At 41.4% G+C, this 21797-nt stretch overlaps 1 protein-coding gene across 6 annotated transcripts in view; it reads right to left on the bottom strand.

The window, feature by feature from the left end:
- Window positions 1–21797, bottom strand: part of LOC124803112 (receptor expression-enhancing protein 1) — a 292008-nt gene that overhangs the window by 148318 nt on the left and 121893 nt on the right. For all 6 annotated transcript variants that reach the window (XM_047264270.1, XM_047264269.1, XM_047264274.1 and 3 more), the window contains one exon: window positions 13991–14063. In XM_047264270.1, the coding sequence (XP_047120226.1) occupies window positions 13991–14063 (73 nt within the window). The remainder of the gene's footprint in view (window positions 1–13990; window positions 14064–21797) is intronic.

Genomic DNA, 21797 nt, shown 5'->3' with positions numbered 1-21797 from the left:
TTCCTCTGAAAGTAAAAAAATGGGTAAGAGGTCTAAGGCAATGAAATCGCTCCTTCTGTTGATCTTCAGTGGAATCCTGTAACCCAGTGCGTTTTTAATAATTAAAAGCTGGCACGCAAACTTACCAAAGAACTAACTTTATACACCTCAATGTTGTGAGAAATATGAAAAAATTTTGTCTTATGAGTCAAGGACTAACGTTATTCGCCTCAAATATCTTTTCGTTCATCCAAGATACTAATACCAAATTTTTATCTTCAGGAATAATTGAGAGGAGTCCACAAGTCACCTGAGCGATCAAGTTTCAAAGCTATAAAATATATTGTCTGAACAAGAACTCCAAGACCAGAAAAGGCAACATTTCTATTCGTAAAAATGTAGTTATTTCTTTTCAAGAGTCACCTGCAACTGCTCATCAAGACGAAAAATTAAGGGGGAAAATTAAGTTGGTTCCCTCCCCAAGATTTCTGAAATGCCGAGAAAGGATGGAGACAGTGGCCGAAAAAAAACAGGGCAAGTGAGAGAGGGGCAGCGGTAGTGGGATATAGTGTAAATCAGTGGGAGAGAAACGACACAGTGAGCAGTGAGACAGACACACAGACAGTGGTTGTAAGAGGCAGGTGCTGAGCATGAAGGCTTTGCTACAATGGGAGACTGGATATCAAGACGTAGGATGTTTGTGTTAAAAGAGCGCAAATATGTTCGCATGCTAAATTTTTTGTGAGCAAGGCGAAATGAGGATTGAGACAGCTGGTTCCTCATTGTTCTGTCTGTCTTAGTCTTTTCAAGAGGAACATATTCACCATTTTGTGCTCAGACAAGGAGCATTTTTCCGCTGGTTCATACTATGGTAATATAGGTTACACGAGATACTGCTGCCGGAATTCGAGCGAATTAACTGTTGCTCCAGGTGCAATAGGTTGAATCAGAATGTCCGGTACTATACATGCGTGTACCACGAATCACTACCAACAGTACTAACTTCAGTTGCATATTCTTTGCAGTGTTATCTTGTACTACAGAACATTCAAGGAAGTTATACAGACCGTGACCTGTCATTGCGCTGTATTTAGAAAGCGGATGCCGCCGAAGAAATAACGCAGTGTTCCAACAAGAAGGAAGTCTGTATACAGCTGTATCAGAGCATCTGTTCCTAATTTCCGGATGTCGTAGAAGGTAATAATGTAAACATTAACGGTACTTATCAATAATACAGTGTCTGCAAATGCTTCGTTTTCTATACAAAAGCCAGAGCTCATCACTTACGTTTTACATGTCTTTGTTTCAGTTGTCATTCTTACTTATAATAAGAAACTAACTTCAGTAGTTTATTGCTAAGTCACAGTCTACCAGCTGTGAAATTAATTTATTTAGTTGCGGGCATTATAATATGCAACATTGTTTTTCTACTAAAGTGCGGAAAGACAAGCTTCTTAATAATAAAATTAACACAAAATTAAATTTCTTGCCTCAAATGCGTAATTTTTTTCCAAGCACATTTTCTACATTCACACTTCTGCTTTCCACACATTTTCAATCAGAATTAGAGTAGACTGCAGTAACAACAAATTTGAACAACATTTATAAATACATCTGTAATTTTCTATGTATTTAATTATAATAATGTCATGGAAAGGAAACAATTAGTAGCGCACCTGTGTGATTTTTTGCCCTTGCTAAGATCATTTCACATTTGTTTTGCAATTAAGTCTTTCAAGCGCTTTTGTTACAATATGTAACATACTTCATCCCAGTGCAAGTTCAAAACGACGGATAACTGGACACCGCTTTATTTAAAAAATGCTTAATTTCATGCCTTCTATTATTTCACAAAAGTAGAAAAAGCTATTATGATATAGCTTGTTTAGTGTTCTCTTACAGTTAAAATTATTTGGAACGTAGAAAAAAAATTAGACGTAAATCACGTCTCCAGTTTCCCACTGTGGGCTTCAAAGAAATAACACAACAGTCAGATGAATAACGAATGAGTATACAAAGTTTAAATATATAGAGAGAATGCTAGCGCAAGGACGCTTTCAGGGAGTAGGAAACTGAAAGAATTGAAATAAATTGGTTTCAAAAGTAGTGACGAAGACTTATCAGGCAGGAGCAGAAGACCAACACAAGTAGATAACTGGAAGATAGCTCAATCATGACGTACAAGTTCGCAAATTTTTGACACGTTGTTGATGCGAGACAATTTTACAGTCGCTGAAAGATCGTAAAAGCTGCGGAAACGAGCTTTAAATTTTAAGCTTATGCATCGTGCTCACGACTTCCGATGCTACCAAAGTAATATATTTTACATACGAATAGTTTACAAATATTTAATTTCGTTCTCTACGTCTGTCGTGACATCGTTATGATTGTTGTGGTCTTCAGTCCTGAGACTTTGATGCAGCTCTCCATGCTACTCTATCCTGTGCAAGCTTCATCTCCCAGTACCTACTGAAGTCTACATCCTTCTGAATCTGCGTAGTGTACTCATCTCTTAGTCTCCCTCTACGATTTTTACCCTCCACGCTGCCCTCCAGTACTAAATTGATGATCCCTTGATGCCTCAGAACATGTCCTACCAACCGAACCCTTCTTCTAGTCAAGTTGTGCCACAAACTTCTCCACGATCCTATTCAATACCTCCTCATTAGTTATGTGATCTACCCATCTAATCTACAGCATTCTTCTGTAGCACCACATTTCGAAAGCTTCTATTCTCTTCTTGTCCAAACTATTTATCGTCCATGTTTCACTTCCATACATGGCTACACTCCATACAAATACTTTCAGAAACGACTCCCTGACACTTAAATCTATACTCGATGTTAACAAATTTCTCTTCTTCAGAAACGCTTTCCTTGCCATTGCCAGTCTACATTTTATATCTCCTCTACTTCGACCATCATCAGTTATTTTGCTCCCCAAATAGCAAAACTCCTTTACTACTTTAAGTGTCTCATTTCCGAATCTAATTCCCTCAGCGTTACCCGACTTAATTCGACTACATTCCATTATCCTCGTTTTGCTTTTGTTGATGTTCATCTTATATCCTCCTTTCAAGACACTGTCCATTCCATTCAACTGCTCTTCCAAGTCCTTTGCTGTCTCTGACAGAATTACAATGTCATCGGCGAACCTCAAAGTTTTTATTTCTTCTCCATGGATTTTAATACCTACTCCAAATTTTTCTTTTGTTTCCTTTACTGCTTGCTCAACATACAGATTGAACAACATCGGGGAGAGGCTACAACCCTGTCTTACTCCCTTTCCAACCACTGCTTCCCTTTCATGTCCCTCGACTCTTATAACTGCCTTCTGGTTTCTGCACAAATTGTAAATAGCCTTTCGCTCCCTGTATTTTACCACTGCCACCTTCAGAATTTGAAAGAGTATTCCAGTCAACACTATCAAAAACTTTCTCTAAGTCTACAAATGCTAGAAACGTAGGTTTGCCATTCCTTAATCTATTTTCTAAGATAAGTCGTAGGGTCAGTATTGATGTTCCAACATTTCTACGGAATCCAAACTGATCTTCCCCGAGGTCAGCTTCTACCAGTTTTTTCATTCGTCTGTAAAGAATTCGCGTTAGTATTTTGCAGCCGTGGCTTATTAAACTGATAGTTCGGTAATTTTCACATCTGTCAACACCTGCTTTCTTTGGGATTGGAATTAATATATTCTTCTTGAAGTCTGAGGGAATTTCGCCTGTCTCATACATCATGGTAGAGTTTTGTCAGGACTGGCTCTCCCAAGGCTGTCAGTAGTTCTAATGGAATGTTGTCTATTCCCGGGGCCTTGTTTCGACATAGGTCTTTCAGTGCTCTGTCAAACTCTTCACGCAGTATCGTATCTCCCATTTCAACTTCATCTACATCCTCTTCCATTTCCATGATATTGTCCTCAAGTACATCGCCCTTGTATAGACCCTCTATATACTCCTTCCACTTTTCTGCTTTCTCTTTGCTTAGAACTGGGTTTCCATCTGAGCTCTTGATATTCATGCAAGTGGTCCTCTTTTCTCCAAAGGTCCCTTTAATTTTCCTGTAGACAGTATCTATCTTACCCCTAGTGAGATAAGCTTCTACATCCTTACATTTGTCCTCTACCCATCCCTGCTTAGCCATTTTGCACCTCCTGTCGATCTCATTTTTGAGACGTTTGTATTGTATCGTTATGATATTCATTGATAAATAACTTGCATACCTCAGCGACGTGATCGTCAGTCTTCTTTGAGTATTTCCATAAAACCCTAATGTTTCATCTAACATCGTGTCATATTGGGTTTATAAGTTAGACAACAAATTTCCAACAATGACATAAAATACACTTATCTCTAAAGAATGATCTGAATGTCACCTTAGTGCGCACCTCTGGAAAATCAAGGTTTAGTAATTGCACTGGCGACTATTTTACATCAGGAAGAATGGCGCCCCAATATTCGCGGAGATATTTTTAATTCATTTAATAAGTTCCCAGATTGTCCTACCCTAACATCAAATACAGTATTTCCAGCTTGTAGTAATTGCTACTGCAGTCAATTGGTACCAACAGCTTTGGCTAAATTGATGCCAAGATTAAAAACTTGAATGATTTCATATAACACAAAACACTGTCACATAGAACGTGTTTCACCCGACAAATTTAACTGCGAGCCTCCACAGCAATCGTAATCTCAATCCAAGTAAGCTGCAACTGGTACTGCAGCATCAACCCTAGCACTCCAATTGGTATTAGCCATGGAAAATAATAAACTTCCAACACACTGTTTCAGAATTTATCGTCGTTGTGGACTGCTATGACAGGTTGTAAGGAAGTTTAATCACTCCGAATAAAGTATCTGCTTCATGCCAACTCTCAGCTGGATAAACTCCACATAACGCTACGACATGCACACACAGAATATTTTGCAAGAGGATTTCACAGAATAAAATGTGTCTGAACTCCTCTGTAAGGTTCTCTAATATTACTTCCGTTACCATAATCTTGTCCACAGCAGTAACTGATAGGAACTGAGTGTTTCACACGTGTTGACTCTAGTTTTCTGGTTACAGTCTACGAATTAAAAAAACCGTTTATTTCATTCACGTTCATCAATTTCCTACTTGAAGTTAATGTAACGTAGGGTGAATATTGTTTGTTCATTATGATTTGAATCAGGAGTTTCATCATAAGTAATTGAATAAAACTTCTCATTTTGTCTCTGTTCCAAGGTGGCACCAGTACCATGATGAGCACAACTAGAAATAAATTCATTTTGATCATCATTTACAGATAATGAACTTTTAGCCGTTCTCGTCGGGCTCTGACCTTACTAATGTGCTTTACGATCAACACATCATAGCGACTTAAAATCTCTAATATTCCGCGAAATTTCCATTATTTGCATCTCCAATTTTCTGAGCCGAATCTCTGAAGGCCAAACCTCTCTGACCAAGAAATGTCACATCAAAAAACGTGAGAGTTCCCACGTAAGCAGGCTACTCTACGGAAGAACAAAAGAAGAAAGTTACCTCTTTACTTCGGAATATCAGCATGCCAATGAACCTCTCATGTCAATTCATTTATTCACTTTTACTGTTCTTCCAAAAGAACTAAATACAAACAGAAATCTTTTACTGTGTTTACTGTTGAATGCGAAATATTTTCTGTATACTAATTTTTGTGCAAAATCACCCTGAGACTGAAGTGCCTTACATTTAAAAGTTGTTGGCAAACCTACCAACTTAATAAAGACGTTTCACAGCTGTTACCATGTATATTTGTTGGGGAAATTTTTTAGGTAGGGTTTTCAAGAAGAAAGCGCATTTTCTACTTTACAAAGGTAGTTTTTGTGCATGATATCTAAAGAAAATCTAGTGCATTCAAGATTAAATACGAAATAGGATAGTACAATATGGTTTTAGTGCCCGATGTCTAAAGCAAATTTAGTGCATTCAACATTAAACACGAAATAGCATTGTATGCAGCTGGCCTGAATGACTCATAAAACTGAAGTGAAAAGGAGGAGATAGATTGGTTATGCTGGTGTTGGAGTAATATTTTTTTTATTTATCATATGATAAAGTTTATTTTACAATAGCAGTCTGCTACTTGCCAAATTTGCATCCTGGGTGATCCAGGCCCTTGAAGAGACTTGGGTCTCCCATGAGGCTTGGGCCCTGGGAATGTATTTTGCCCCCTGCCGGAAATCCCCCTCCCTCCCTCGTCGAGGCTGTATGGCCTTGGCCATGTTTCCGCACAAACTCATTAGACGGCAGGGCTGTGCTTAGCAACACACTGGATTCTCGGCGCATTAGTTACGGTGAAACAATGGACGCCGATTGTGATCGAAGAGTGAAGCTCAGGAAAACCGCTACTGAAACGTGGGAGATGGTTAAGCAAGCATATGCAGGCGAGGAACTTTCAAGAAGTCGTGTTTTCGAGTGGCCTAAAAGATTTCGTGAAGGCATGGATTCAGTGCAAGACGATCCCAGAGCTGGTAGCACGTCTACAGCACATACCGATGCAAACGTGGAACGTGTAAGGCAGTAGCTGCAACAACGCCCTCATTTAGCTGTACGTGCAATATCAGAAGATCTTACACCTTTCAGACCCCCCATCCAAACTTGAAATGAAAATTTTGAAATAAATGCATTTTTGTAACTAAAAAATATAGAATCGTGGACCAATTGCTTAGAAAATTTTATTTTTTAATTTTGATACAAATTTTGAACCCACACGATTGTATGGGCCGGGATTATCTTACATATTTATGTCGTTTCTTGCAGTGATATTCATGAAAGCAATTACTGTCTTTTGACAAACACAAATAAATATTACACTTCAGATATCTTGTTCTCGTCGTCTTGCAATTTTATTTTATTTTTTTTTTTTTTTTTGCCTGCAGCAACGAGCTGAAGGCAAATCATCAATAGTTGGCCAGTGATGATATCCGTCTAGCCGCTTCTCATCACATGGTGTGTTTGCTGGTTTGTACATTTTATTTGGTGGCTCTTCATCGGATTCACTTTCATGTTCCTGTCCTGAAGAAGAAAAAATTAGCGCTTCCCCAATCACTTGTCGGAATCCAAAAAGATCTAAAGTGTTTTTCTTTTGTACTTTATTGGCTTCGCATTCAACTTTGTATTGTAACCAGGAATTGACGCAAGCCAAATCAAGTAAATGACTCAAAACTTTTAAAGTCCACTTTTTTGTCTTCAAGAAAGTCCTGTATGTCTCCATCATTTGATCGCAGAGGTCCACTCCTCCCATACACAAGTTGTACTTCACTACGACTGCAGGACATGGCACTAAGATGTACTTTTCTGGTTTACTCCATCTCAACATTGCTTACAGGTTCACATCCCGTACAAGTAGAGGCAAGGGTCACAGCTTTTGAATCTTTCCACTGGACAATGACATCATCGTCCCTGCAGAATTCTTCCATATCTCCTCTTTTCAGTCGTTTTTCTTCTGTCAGGTGAACTGGTTTCACTCTGTTTTTCATTATTGTTTCTGTTCCTTCCAGCCCTAGGTCAAGTAACTGTTGCAATAATGGCAAAGCTGTAAAATATCTGTCAAAATATAGTCTTGCACCTTGAGGTAATGTTTGAGCAAGGCGAAGTATTACAGATGGCCCAAGACCAAGGGCAACATCTGGCAGGGGAGTTTATTTACCTTGATAAAATTCAAAATAAGACTAAACCTTTCGTTTTTGCCAAAACAATGTTTTTAATTCCCAAAGGGCGCGGTTTGCTTGGAACATACTGAGACAATGTGCAGCGTCCTGTAAATGGTACCATTTGCTCATCAATGGAATAATCATTTTCAGAGGGGTGTGAAAATCTCAAACACGCACTGCGTACAACATTAATTGCAGATTGTACTTTCCACAATCTATTAGTTTCTGATCCACGTGGAATGTTGTTAGTGTCCACAATATGCAGTGCTGTTCTGAGAAAGAAGAACCTGTCTCTAGGCATACAATCTGCAATAGTTGGCATACGCAATGACTTCTGCCAGTACATACGTGTACGAGGATATCTAATGCATCCCATAAGTACATGCATGCCATACAGCTTTTTTATCTCTTGAGGATTTGTATGAAGCAATTTCCCTTTCTTCGAAAAGTAGCAACTGTTAGTGCAGTCAGATGCTAACTGAAAAAAATCTTCTGGGTAGTACTCGCTGAAATAGCACATTGGAGTTTTAATTTCCTGTCCTACCTCAGTCTCTGAGTGCGCAAAAATTTTGGAGGTGAATGGTCTTTTTCTCCAAGTGGACAAACGACGATGTGTTTCCACTGTTTTTTTTTCTTTGAATTCTTTCTACTGTGTTGACTGGGAAAATCGTCCTGAACTTCAGGAGCAACTGGTAGTAATGTTGCAGAAGCATTGAATCTTTTGACGAGGAGGAAATTGTAACACAGTTTTCTCCAAGTCTAGGTTTGATTGTTGGAAGAGTCCAAGTTGTATCTAACAATTCGTCATCACTACTGAAGACTTCCACTTCAGAGTCATTTAATACGGCTAGAATTTCCTCGTCAGTAAGCCCTAAAACGAAACAAACGAACTGTGAAAATAATGCGTAAATAAAATAGTAAAATGACTTATCTATTCCGTAATCTGTTCCGAATCTTAACCACAAACATCGACCGAAAACGACCATATGCCGGTAAAATAGTCCCGACAAGCACAATTGTGCGTGTGGATGTTACAGTCATTGTAGCTATGAAAGTATTCAAATAATTGTGGTGGATATTTTTTTTACTTCTGTACACCATTCGGAATCTCAAACACATTTTTTCAAATGTCAAAACGCAATAAATAAAGCACAATAAACATTTACCTCGACAGACATGCTTCCGACCCGTCATATTGAAAATTATCAAAGATTAAGACACAATATCTCGCGTCTGTAACGAGATATCGATATAAATAGAGTTGTAAACGAAAAAGCGATTCGGGTGCACACTCGTGTGACGTGGGGCTCAACTGCATAGCGGAATAATATGATGCTGCAACGCAAATAAACCGCACCCACACAATTGTGCGTATCGGGTCTGAAACGGTTAATTTGAATAAGCTTAAGATTTTACGCAAAGATTTAGGGAAACGGAAATATAATGCAGAACTCGTCCCACACACACTAACAGACAAACAAAAAGAGGAAAGACGAAAAATTTCTGCTCAACTACTAGATAAGAGCCAGATGTGATTCCACATTTCTGTCCTGAATCACCGGTCTCGAAATAAATCAAACGACAACCTTCGAGCATGAAGAAATATCGATCGCACTCTCTGATAATAAAGGGTTAGTTCAGCATCAGTATGTTCCTCTAGGACAAACAGTAAACCAAACTCTTTATATCGAAGTCTTTAAAAGTCTGTTGCGAGCTATACTTGGTGGGGGTATGGTGTCAGCGGTAGCCTGGCCAGCTGCAGTAGTGATCTTAATCGTGCTGCAAGCAGACCGTTCTCAACAGTGCCTGACACAGCAGGTGCAACTTGTGCCCGGATTCAGTCCCCGTATTATGATCGGTCGACTAGCGCTGCTCGCATAACGCGTCCATCTCGACGTACGTCTGTACTACGCGGACGTCCAGAAGCTGGTCCACAATTGCGAATATGTTCCACATACCACTGCTCAAAGCAGCGACGCAGCACCGATACACGGTGGCAGACATGCGCAGCATTCCATCATTACGTCCACTCAGCTTCCCGGAGTTTCACAAAACGACCCCGTTCAAATGGCTGAAGCTGTTCAATAGGAGCACGTACTCGTCGGTGCGGCATGGATGTGGCCTAAAATGAATGTTGCAAACAATGTTCTCTAAACTCGGCACAGTTACAGCCTGTAGAGTCAAAATAATACAGTGACAAATCAGTAACACTACAAACCCTCTGTACGCATATATAATACCCTGGTGCCACTGTACACAATCCCTGAGGGTATCATATCTTTTCCAGCAGTATAGAACCAATAATTTGCTAAAGTTAATGAAGGTTACGAAAAGAACAGAATTAACAAGAAGCACTTGGGAATATGGAGCTGAACACACGTCGCAACAGAGGCGGCAGAGAGGGGCAATAGCCGTGACTGAAGAAGAGAAATGGATATTCACATTTCTTACATATACAGTTTAACAGCTCAACACACCTTAAGGTGTGGAGCATGAAATACAGAGTTAACCACCATCACTTCCTGGCGTTTCTGTTCCACTCGAAAATACTACACGCGAAGGAAGATTATCGGTACATTTCCGTATGAGCTTGAATTTTTCCGTTTTACAATCTTACTAAGTTCGTGAGATATGCTTGGACGAATGTGATATGTTGCTTGACGCTTCTTGGAACGTGCGCTTTCGTAACTTTTATATTAAATGATTCTGTTTAGTACAAAGCCTCTCATTTAACGTCTACCCTGAAGCTCTGATTATCTTATGGCACTCCTGCGCAGCTTTTCCTTTCGACTTTTTCTGTCTCTTCTATTAATTATGCCCGTGAAGTTCCCAGACCGAAGGGCAACTCTTACGAACGGGCCACCGGGAAATTAACTTATTCGTGGATGAATTAAATTTCCTGAGAATTATACCTAGTATCTCAGTCTGGTATTTGCCAGGTCTTTGTATCTGTGGCTACTATCATATCTGTGTCTTTTTAGGACATATGTAGTTATCTTCGACCTAGTCGCACATCTGGCCTGCTGGCCCGTGAGCTTAGAGTTTTTCACCAAGCAACAGATCGGAACATTATCGTACACCCCAGAAGTCAAGGGAGCCAGCGCGCTTTCTGATACACAAGTGCTGCTCGCATTTCTACTTAAACCACCTTCTACCCACGCCATTTGCGATCCCCAGAGATGTGATAATCCGAGAGCATAAACAAGTGTTAAAAGCCAGCGGTATATGCCTGTAGTTATGCGCGTGTCCCTAGATCTATACCATTTTGTTCTAATAGTTTGAGTAGCTTCGTTGTTACAGTAATCTGCGATGAACTGATACTATGACGTGAACAAATCCTTTCACATAACCTACGTGGAATCGGCGTTCCTCAGGTATGGCGTCATTGTCTCTACTGAGTGATTCACAAATCTCTGCAATGCTCGTTACAGCGTTCGTGTAACCATGAAAAGGACGAACACCGGTAGGAATCTTCTGCAGGGAACACCGTAAGATATGCGAAAACTTAATCAACAAAGTATCCCATCACGTACGACAATACGACGCTGCCATGCGCTGGAAGGGGAGAACGATTGGATAGCGGTCCCATCGACGTCAATTTGCGGATAAATGCCTGGATTTCGCTTAACCGTAACAATACCAATATATTTTCCATAACGTGCATTACCAAGCGGAAAGGAGAGTGGAGTATGAAACTTCCTGGCAGGTTAAAACTGTGTGCCGGACCGAGACTCGAACTCGGGACCTTTGCCTTTCGCGGGCAAGTGCTCTACCGACTGAGCTACCCAATCACGACTCACGCCCCGTCCTCACAGCTATACTTCTGTCAGTACCTCGTCTCCTACCTTTCAAACTTTACAGAAGCTCTCCTGCGAAACTTGCAGAACTAGCACTGCTGAAAGAAAGGATATTGCGGAGACATGGCTTAGCCACAGCCTGGGGCATGTTTCCAGAATGAGATTTTCACTCTGCAGCGGAGTCTCGGTCCGGCGCACAGTTTTAATCTGCCAGGAAGTTTCATATCAGCTCACACTCCGCTGCAGTGGAGTGGCAGTTAGGCTGGTCGTAGTATTAGTTGGTTTTCCTGTCATTTAGCCGGAAACTGCTAACACTTCGAAGCAAAGATGTTAGAATGAAAGTAAAGTATTAGCAGAGAAAAATACGTGTCGTTATCAGCATAAACTAACACACGACTAAAACGTGAATATACAATGATTACTATAACTGTACAATCGAGAGTACGAAACACTGACAGTGATCGATATAAATCACGTCATGCTTGGGACGAGATTCTAAGATTCAGTTATGAACTCCACAGCTGAACAATTTGAGAGTTGCAACATTTTATAGACGGTCTTCAGCTAACGTTAAAAATCATCTAAACTTCTAACAAAAGAAAATCGATATACAGATAAATTAGAAGATCTATTTGGTATTCAGCCAAGGAGATCCTCCTTCCGGAATCACTGTGACGCAGATAACTATTACCCGCAGACCATCGTCTGAGAGAAGCTCCTGTGCGACGGACAGGTGCTATTTAAAACACTAGCCACGCGCCAGCGCCACGCGCCAGCGCCTGGCTGCCGCCTCGAGCCACAGCGGTTTCCGCTACCGCCCCTGCTGTCGAATTTTGCTGTTTGCAATAGATTAGTCCTCCGTAAACAAGCGTCTAATTCTTCTGTTGCTGCTAAACTTCTTGCAGCTAATGCTAAAACAGGGTGAGTGCTATGCTGGTTTAGATGAGGAAACTGTTGACCGTCTTAACGAGCAAACCCCCCTACTTCAGTAATGAGCAAAATTGGAAACTTCAGAGAATCTATAAGTCTTGAATAATTGCTCCATGGAGTTCTTGCTGCGTCAAGTTTGTCAGTCTCGAGCTTTCGACGAATTACGCCCTCGTCATCTCAGGAGGTAAGATTTCAGTAGGCCATTGGGCATTTTTGTTGGTCGATTAATGTTGTGGAGACGTCACAAAGTCCGCGCATTCGATGCTGAAAGACAATAGACAAATCAATTGAGTCTTCCACCATCTAACGAGATCGGCATCACTACCAGAGTTCTTCTGTCAAAGACATCGGCATAATCGCCGGTAGCACATGGAAGTTCCGTGACTTCGTGACGGCGCCATGAAATAAATTAGCCAACTAAAGTACCTAACGACCTACTGAAATCTAATCTCCTGACGATAACGTCGGAGCTCGAGACTGACAAACCTAGCGCGGCAAGAGGTCCGTGAAGCATTTATTCAAGATAGCCACCTCGAGAAACTACGACCTCATAGTCCAGATATCTGTTCTCGAGAATCAAAATGAATGAAACGTATCGGAGAACCTAGATCTTCAGCCTAACTGATAGGGCCGCTGTACACTTCAGCCACGCAGCCATCAGTTTTCGGTATCTAGCATGCCTTTGTCCATTTTGTGAGACTTATTTTTAAGGAAAATAAATTTTTTTTCCTTGTTGATCAGAGGCTAATTAAAAATTACACAGCATTTTTCTAAAATATTTTATACCCTTGTCGTTTTACAACAATTCTTGAAAATTGATGAAAATTTTCAGTGAAATTCTATGTTAATGCATGATCCAAAATTTTCTTTAAATGCATAACCAATGCAACTTATGATTTATAAGTGTGCGCTCAGAACTGCCGTATAACAGGCAGCTGGAAACAAAAACTTTGATGTAACTGTTAATGGCGGTTTAGCTCTATGGCAGTGAACTGAATTACTCTAAGAAACACCCGAACAGGCCACTTGTGTACAGCTTTATTTATGCGAAGACGAGTATCGAGCTTTCACCCGTTTTCATTTGGTGTGTATCTTTGTCTAGCAGCAGCAGCAGCAGCTGCTGCTTCTTTCAAAATAGGTCGCCAGAAGGATTGTGTTGAAGTTATAAACATGCTACGCCGACTGAGGATTGGTGGAAGCCCGAAACGCGTCTTGGCATAAAGAAATACAAAAAGTGGCTGGTTGGTGTATATCTTCGAGCAATAAACACAGAAATATGTATCCGAGAACAGAGTACTTTCACGAGAACCAACAACTCGTTCTGGAGTCGAGTGCTGTCGACTCGAGACGATCAGCAATGTAAAACGGGAGGTCTTTTACTCCGATGTGGTATTCGAGTACTCTACGTCGGTTCTCGCGAAAACCGAACACGTTGGAATCGAGAAATTCTCCGTTCTCGAATTGTCCAATACAGAAATACGATCGTTTGTTGCAATAGGTAATGCATGCAGGGCACGATTGCTGTGACGATATTAATGCGACCCAGTAAACAGCGTAGACCTGCTAACTCTGTCAAAGCTAGTAATGAAGTAAAGGGTATACTCACATATTCCCTGACGTTCTTGGTGCGGACGGCTTTGTAGGATGCATAGGCCGGGTACAGCGTTCCGAAGACGAGTCTGAGGACAGAATAAAGGAGCCGCATGTCAGACAAGTGCAGACTGGAGAGCGCTGGCCGGCGCTGGACCTGGAGGCGGCTGGACCCCTGCCAGGGAGGGGCGGCTGCCAATCAGCGACTGCACAGCTCGGCTCAGCTCACGTGCAACACTGCTCACTACCCTTAACACCTCAGCAACTAGGCTCCAGAGATTTTGCAAGATCGTACCCACATGCAATAGTGTTGTAGTAGTAGTAGTAGTAGTAGTAGTAGTAGTAGTAGCAGCACAGTTATAAAGAGGACGGTTCAGTAATTTTCTATACAGGGTGAATCGCCTAAAACTTGCACCGCAAGTATTGCGGAAATGGAAAGTGCTATTGAAGTGCATTTTCCACAGAATGACTTTGTAGTCAGAGGTTAGTACTGTTAGCTAGTAAACAGAGAGTAATAATATTTAGAAAGTGTATTTTCTATGCAAACACAAACCTTTTCAAATGGAACAATGCCTATTGATACTAACAAATTAAAAGTAGTGTAAATTAGAATCCAGTGGTGCTTGTTGCAGGATTCTAGTTCGAGTCGTTTGCGAGATAGCTTATTTTGAAAAGTTTCCATACCAACAACACTCGCTTCTGCCATTCAATATGCGTAATTATTAGATGCGATAATGTTATGTTTGCTTACAGGGTGCTTTTGTGTTCCTTCAGTGCACTGTGTCCGCCCCGATAACTCAGTGAACAGAGCGACGGAGTTTCATGCCAAGGGGCCCAAGTTCAATTCCCAGCTGGGTCGGAGATTTTCTCCGTTCATGTCTCCACCACCACCACCACCACCACCACCACCACCACCACCACCACCACCACCACCACCACCACCACCACCACCACCACCACCACCACCACCTCATTCCCATCGACACCTGAGTCGCCGAAGTGGCGTTAACTCAAAAGGCTTGCACCAGGCGACAGGTCTACCCAACGAGAGGGCCCGAGCCACACGACATTTCCAGTACACTGTGACTTGCTAGTCAGTGTGTGACAGCCCAAGCAGTAGGTCGTGAGAAGACCAATGCAGAAAAAGCCGACATTCTCTGGGTGTATGGAGAAGTAGGAAGAATGCAGTTTGTTCTTGTACGGCGTACGCGGCAAGACATCCCAATAGACGTCAGCAATCCCGGCAATTATTTATTCCCTTCAGCCAGTTACGAGAAAGTGGTAGTCTAACACCCAGATAACGTAACAGAAGGAAGCAAGTGATGACGGAAGAAGCAGACTTTAATATTCTTGCTGCTGTTAGTTTATCCGCACGTTAGCTCCCGCGCAATTGGACGAGGAAGTCACGCGGGTCAGACAAGTGTCCTACGTATTCTCTATCGACATCGGCTCCATCCCCATCGCATCTCTCTGCATCAGTAACAGCATGGAAACGGTTATGCACATTAAGATAGGATACTACAGGGATACCTTTTATCTTGCTCAATGACGAAGCCACGTTTACCAATCAAGGCTAGGTAAACCGCCGAAACAAGCACTATTGGTCAGTTGACAATCCCCGTTGGCTTCTTCAGGAGGAACGTCGGCGTCCATGGAGTGTAAAGGTGTGCTGTGGGATAGTGAACCATCAGCTCATAGGGTCATGTTTCACAGACGGAATACTGCACGTGCATAATTGTAGCCTCCTAACAGACCATCTTCCGCGGATGCTAGAAGCCGTTCTTCTGCAGACTAGGAGGAACCTATGGCACCAACATTATGGCTGTCCGGCATGAAGTACTACAGCATTTCTACATGAGTTGTTCCCAAATCGTTGGATTGGCTGCAGAGGGCCTGTCCCTTGGTCAGCCCGTCCCCCGGATTTAACGCTTGTAGACTTTTTTTCTTTATGGGAAGCTGAAAGACGCTGTCTACAAGGACTTACCAACTACACCTGATATAGAACAACATATTATTGCAACCTGCTCGGACATCTCCACTGGAATGCTAGCACGCTTGCAGCAATTGTTCCATACAAGACTGGAAGCGTGTATTGCCGCTGCCGGTGGTTTTGAACACAAGCTGTGATGGTCAGTTGTCTCCTTACTGGTTAGAATCCGCATAACTTGTGCATGCACTTGTATTTTGAGAAGTTCCACACTAACACTTGTTTAATCCCTATGGTAGCATACTCTAAAGAACAACACGATATCAATTAAAAGACTAACCAGAATTCTGCAACAAATACCACTGCCATTTTAATTTACCCTACTTTTGGTTCGTTGATGTCAAATGCATTTTCTATTTAAAAATGGTATGTTTGCACAAAAAATGCACTTTTTAAGTATTATTACCTTCTATTGATTAACTAACAACACGAGCCCCTATGAAAACAGCAAACCAATAGTTTCCATTTTCGCAATATTTGCGGTGCAAGTTTTAAGTGATTCATCCTGTGTATAGGGCGATTCAGCTAAGCTGTTCATGTCAAATATTGCTGGAATCATTTAAGTAATCGTAATTCTGTTCTAACGCAGATGAATTGTGAGAAAGTCCTCACTAATTGACGTATAGTTACTTTTCATAGCTACATTAATTAGACACACATCTGTATCAACATTTTCAAATAGTACTACAGTAATTTCTGCAAGAAGTGTCGTAGTTCTGGAAGAGTAATTTAACGAAGTTTCATTCTTCAAAATCCGATTAATATAAGGTCCATTCAAAAAGAATGGAGCCAGGGGCTGTAAAGTAGAAACCGCTGACAGGATCGTCATGTCATTGGCGCAGCCCCCGTAAAAACACTGAGGTCCCAAACTTGGCGCTAGAGGAACACGCGCGCGAACACCCACGTTACGACAGAGCATTCACAAGGAGACCACAAGGCAACAAGATTTTTGCAATTTTTTATGTTTATGTTACGTGAAGTTTAGAACTGAAATATCAGTCTCTCAAAGCGGCTCGATGCAACCCTCCATAATTCTCGAGAGAATGGATTTGAAGTTTTCCGAGCTCTTAAGTAGTCTAAACTAGATCGATTTTTCGACTGGCACTGTAGCTCTGTGGTAGAGAATTTGTCTAACATGTGAGTGGTCAGCGTTCAATTCCTGGCCAACGCAAATTTTAAACAGAGGGGCATGTTGCATGTGCATTTCCGTGAAGCGTAAAGCGTGTAAAGACGGAAAAAATCGGTAGCACTCTAGACTGGTAATGGACGATCTCTGGTTCGAGTCTCGTTTCGCTCTTTTTTTCATCGTCTTTTGTTCAGTTCGAATACCTGCGTCACTTAACCATAAAATCCATTAAATATATGCTTATTAGCACATATCTACTTGTAACATCTATGAAAAATGCACATTTTTCTAATTACATATCTCACACAAAAATTCAATTTCCATTTCAAACATAGATTCTTAATTACTGGTATCAGTTTTTTTACAACAATTGCTAATAAAGATCATTGAAATTTTAAAAAACAAATTTTTCATCATTATGTATTTTAACCTTCACGAAAATTCTCGTAGAACTTGCACCTTTATTTAAAAATTTGTCAAAGTGGGGAGTTTAACCCAGACTGCCCGTAAGACGGGCAAGCACTTTACCGCAGAGCCACGCTCCCTGTCGTTAAATAGACATCGCTATAGGGCATCTAAAGATTTTAAACTCTATTTTCTCGAGAGCTGCATCGATCTGCTTTCGGGATTTTATTTCAGTTCTGAACATGCACCACACATACTAAATGTTGAAAAACTCCGATTTCCAGTTATGTCCTTGTCAGTCGTGCTGAAAACAATGAAATGGATAATTCAATAGAAGAACGAATGGGAGTATTGCTTTTCCTGACAGCGGAAGAAATTTGGGAAACGGAAACACCGAGGAAAAGCACAATTGTACTCCGAGCACTATATAGCGTTGCAACGGCCAAGTCGTGGCACGAGCGCTCAGGAAAGGATGTTAGCCAATGATGCACGGACGGGAACAACATACCATATTACCGATGCCATTGTCCAGCAGGTGGACGCCCTCATTATTCAAGACTCGTGAGTTACGGTAGCATCCACTGTCACAGAGGCTGGACTCAGCACCGGAAGTGTTCACATCATCATTAAGGACAGACTGAAATTTCGCAAAATGTGTTGCCTAATGGGTGCCTCACTGGCTTCAGCCAATAGCGAAGGCGTGTCGAATACTATTTGATGTTTAACATATAAAGCGCTAGGCCACGGATGGGGTGGGGGTATGAGTTCCTGTCCCGAGTGGCTGCTGGAGACGAGACATTGTGTTATCACTTCGAATCCGCGGCAAAACGACAAGGTCTCCAGTGTAAGCATGCAGGGTCGTCGCCACACGAAAAATCTAAAGCCGTCCACACAAGTGCGGAACAAGTTATTGCTCACTTTATTTTTTGATCAAAAGGGACCCTTTTTGTCGACTTCTTGCACCGCGGCAGCTCACCCTAACAGCACGAACACTTAATGAGCTCTTGCTAACATTCGAATGGGATGTCCAGTCACCCCGTGTCCCTGCGATCTCCCCATTTCTGGTGAACTAAAGAAGGTTTTGAGAGGCAAACGATTCATCGCTGACGACGATGTCAAGGAACCAGTTCGGAAATAGACCGCAACACAGTCCCAGTATTTTTACAAGAGCCAATCACCGCCTTGTGTCGCAGAGAAACAAGTTCCTCAATAGTGCTGCGTAGCAGTTTTGAAATAAAGGTAGAAATTTTTTGTTTATAGGCCTGTGACTCAGTGTTTTTTTTAAATACCTATCATACTTTCCGAATAATTACTATATCTAGAACTTAGGATTTAACTGTTTTGAACATGGAACCGACTGCTGTTTACACGGAAGTTCGTAGTTTCTTACCCCAGTAAGGAACTGCTATATGTCATGTCGGTTATGAAGTAAAAAGCATTGCACAATTGTGATACCGGCATAAAAGAAGCACAGAGGTAATGTGGGTTTCATTCTGCATGTATCGTCCACGTGTATTTTACAAATCAGGAAAACCTAGATATGTTATTTCTTAACGGAGAGTGCAGAAGGAACACTAAGAGAACGGTCCAGTTGTACGTTCAGAAGTATATCAACAGACTGTATCCAGACTTTTCCCCTTTCTCCTCCTCCTCCTCCTCCTCCTCCTCCAGGACTCTGGAAGATATGAAGGCAGAATTGTTACCGTAGTTAATTAAGGAATGATCCTTGGATGCCATGTTCTTTGCCTTACAGTTTGCGTGCCAGTCCAATCACGCGGAGAGAAGTGTGATTAGTATCAGTTTCAATTGATATGTTTTACACTGTTCAGCTTTTATAAGTATAGACTGCGTCAATATGGAGTGCTCCAGCAGCCTTAAGTGACAATTCCGTATAACAGTAACTGCCGCACAAGACAGCAGCAGATTTGACGCTCGAAATAGTTAAATCCTACGTTGTAAATGTTATAAATTCTCCGAAACTACAACTCTGATAATGAAGAGTGAAACGCCCTTGAATTTCCCTCTTTTAGAACTACAATATTAGCAGTTTAACTTCGCCTTTCAAATGGAAGTATAGTAATGTCAGTTTTGATAGCAATATACAGACCTGTTGACGAGACGACGTGCAGTGAGGCCTTTCTCACAATGCATGTGGGTGGAAACAATTTCGATACCTTACACGGTTCCGAGAAAAAACAAACAAACACACACACACACACACACACACACACACACACACACACACACACACACAATGTCTAGTGTATAGACTTCTCGTTTTCGGTAATGAGTTACTGTGTTTTTTTCTGATTTTTTGTCATAGTTTCTAAATACCAGTACACAAATTAGTTTTCTGGATTTCTTCAGTACAAGAGAAAATTATTAGATGCAAAATGACCCATCGAAAATAGGTTACGTGGGGACAAAAGATAATCAGGTCTTCGAGGCTACCAACTTCGACGATTAACACCCCATCAGGGAGAAGTGAAATCGCTTCAGAGCCTCTGAAACAAAATTTTTTTTCTGACCTATCACCATACAGCGGAGATGCTGAGTGGCAGATAGGCACAACGTGTTTCAGTTGCCTGAGACTGCAGTCGTGTGTGCGAGTTGCGTTTGTGCGCGCGCGCGCCTGTGTGTGTGTGTGTGTGTCGTTGACGAAGGCCTTACTGGCCGAAAGCTTTAATTGTGCGACTCTTTGTTGTACCTATCTGTGACTCAGCATCTCCGCTATGTGGCGAGTGACAACTTTCAATTTCATTATATTGTTACATTCCATCCCGGATTTTCCATTGTTTGATTTTTCTGGCCTGGTAACTTATGTCCGGAACGTCAAGAAAACTGGAATAACTGTTTACTTGTGGTGTTCGTCAGACATATAAGCTGCTTTACGGTGTCATTTGTCAAATCCGTGTCTTCTTATATTACTACAGGTGGCTGCATATCACCTTGCGAAGCTGACAATATGTACACGTCGCGCCATCTGAAAAGACATTGCAGTCGCCTGGATGACTGGTTCCGTGATTTTCGCTGGAACTGAAATTTTGCTTTTAGATAGAAAAATGTGTGACGAGATGAAAGCTATACTTTATTCTGTTTATTGTGAAATTTGCCGCAGGTAACATTTAGCTCTTGTTTCCACGTACTTCAACACAGCTAGGCACCCACATGAGGTTCGCTGACTACGACCAGCAGGTACGTCTACCGAAGAAATTACTGAAAAAGTCCACAAGATTGCCGCTCATCTTCGGACATGTCATAGGTGTGTCTATGGATGCGGCAATTAACATTTTACATCAGTCAGCGATCAAAGAAATGTTAGCTCGATGGTATCGCTTGGTTGATGAATGTGGACGACACATCGAAGCTGTGTCTGCAGCAATTCAGGTCACATCCGAAGCAATTTTGCATCAGTTTCTCACTGATAACACACAGATTCGAACCACGAAAGAATTAAAACCATGAATTTCTCATACTGTTTTAAAAATTATAAACAGTGTTTCCTTGCATTGGTAGTAAGACATTATAGTGACTACTAAAGTGTCAAATATACATAATAATTGGCTTCAAGCATTTGAGACATCCTTTGAGATGCAACTGAAAGTAATTTAAAAATGGACCAGAAACTAATTTTCAGTCAGATGCGATTTTTCGGTTTTTCACTGCTCATGTCCTCGACAAAACAGCTCTAGGGCGAACGGGTGGGACCTCCCTCCACCCAGCAGTGTATCTGTGATAACCACGTTGTCCGCCAAGATGATCCATCAGCTGTCATCTCTCAGGTTTTCTCGAGGCGATTTAATAGTGGGTTCCCGGATATTCAGCTGGGTTGTTTCGATTTTCTGCACAACAGTTTACAGTCAGTCTGGAGTACAAGCAAAGAGTACATACTCGCAGAACCTGAAAGAGACGACTAGGCCGGACGTCGAAATATTGTGCAGAAAATGTAAACAACAACTCGGCTGAACAAGTGCAAGCTCGCTGTTAATCGATCAGTTCTCCAGATAGTTAGCAACAGGGCTCTCTTTAGAGAAAAGTGTAACTTCTCAAGTTCAATGTTTATTTCAACCATTCGTCTCCCAAATATCACTATTAGTCCATTTGCTGTTCACTTGAACGTCCAGCTTCAGTGCCAGATCAGGTGCCTAAACTAAATCTCCACTCTGGAGGCCACAATAATAAAAGCCTGTTCAAAGAGAATCAAACAGAAAACAGAACTAAAATGAGAAATCTTAGAATTCTTAACAAATGTGCTATGACAATGGTTTAAACATACTCTTAGTTATATAAAGGCACGACGTGAAA

This window comes from Schistocerca piceifrons, chromosome 6, assembly GCF_021461385.2.
Source record: "Schistocerca piceifrons isolate TAMUIC-IGC-003096 chromosome 6, iqSchPice1.1, whole genome shotgun sequence".
NCBI lineage: Eukaryota > Metazoa > Arthropoda > Insecta > Orthoptera > Acrididae > Schistocerca > Schistocerca piceifrons.
The sequence above is the reverse complement of the archived record's forward strand: the minus strand, read 5'-3'. Positions and strand labels throughout refer to the sequence as shown.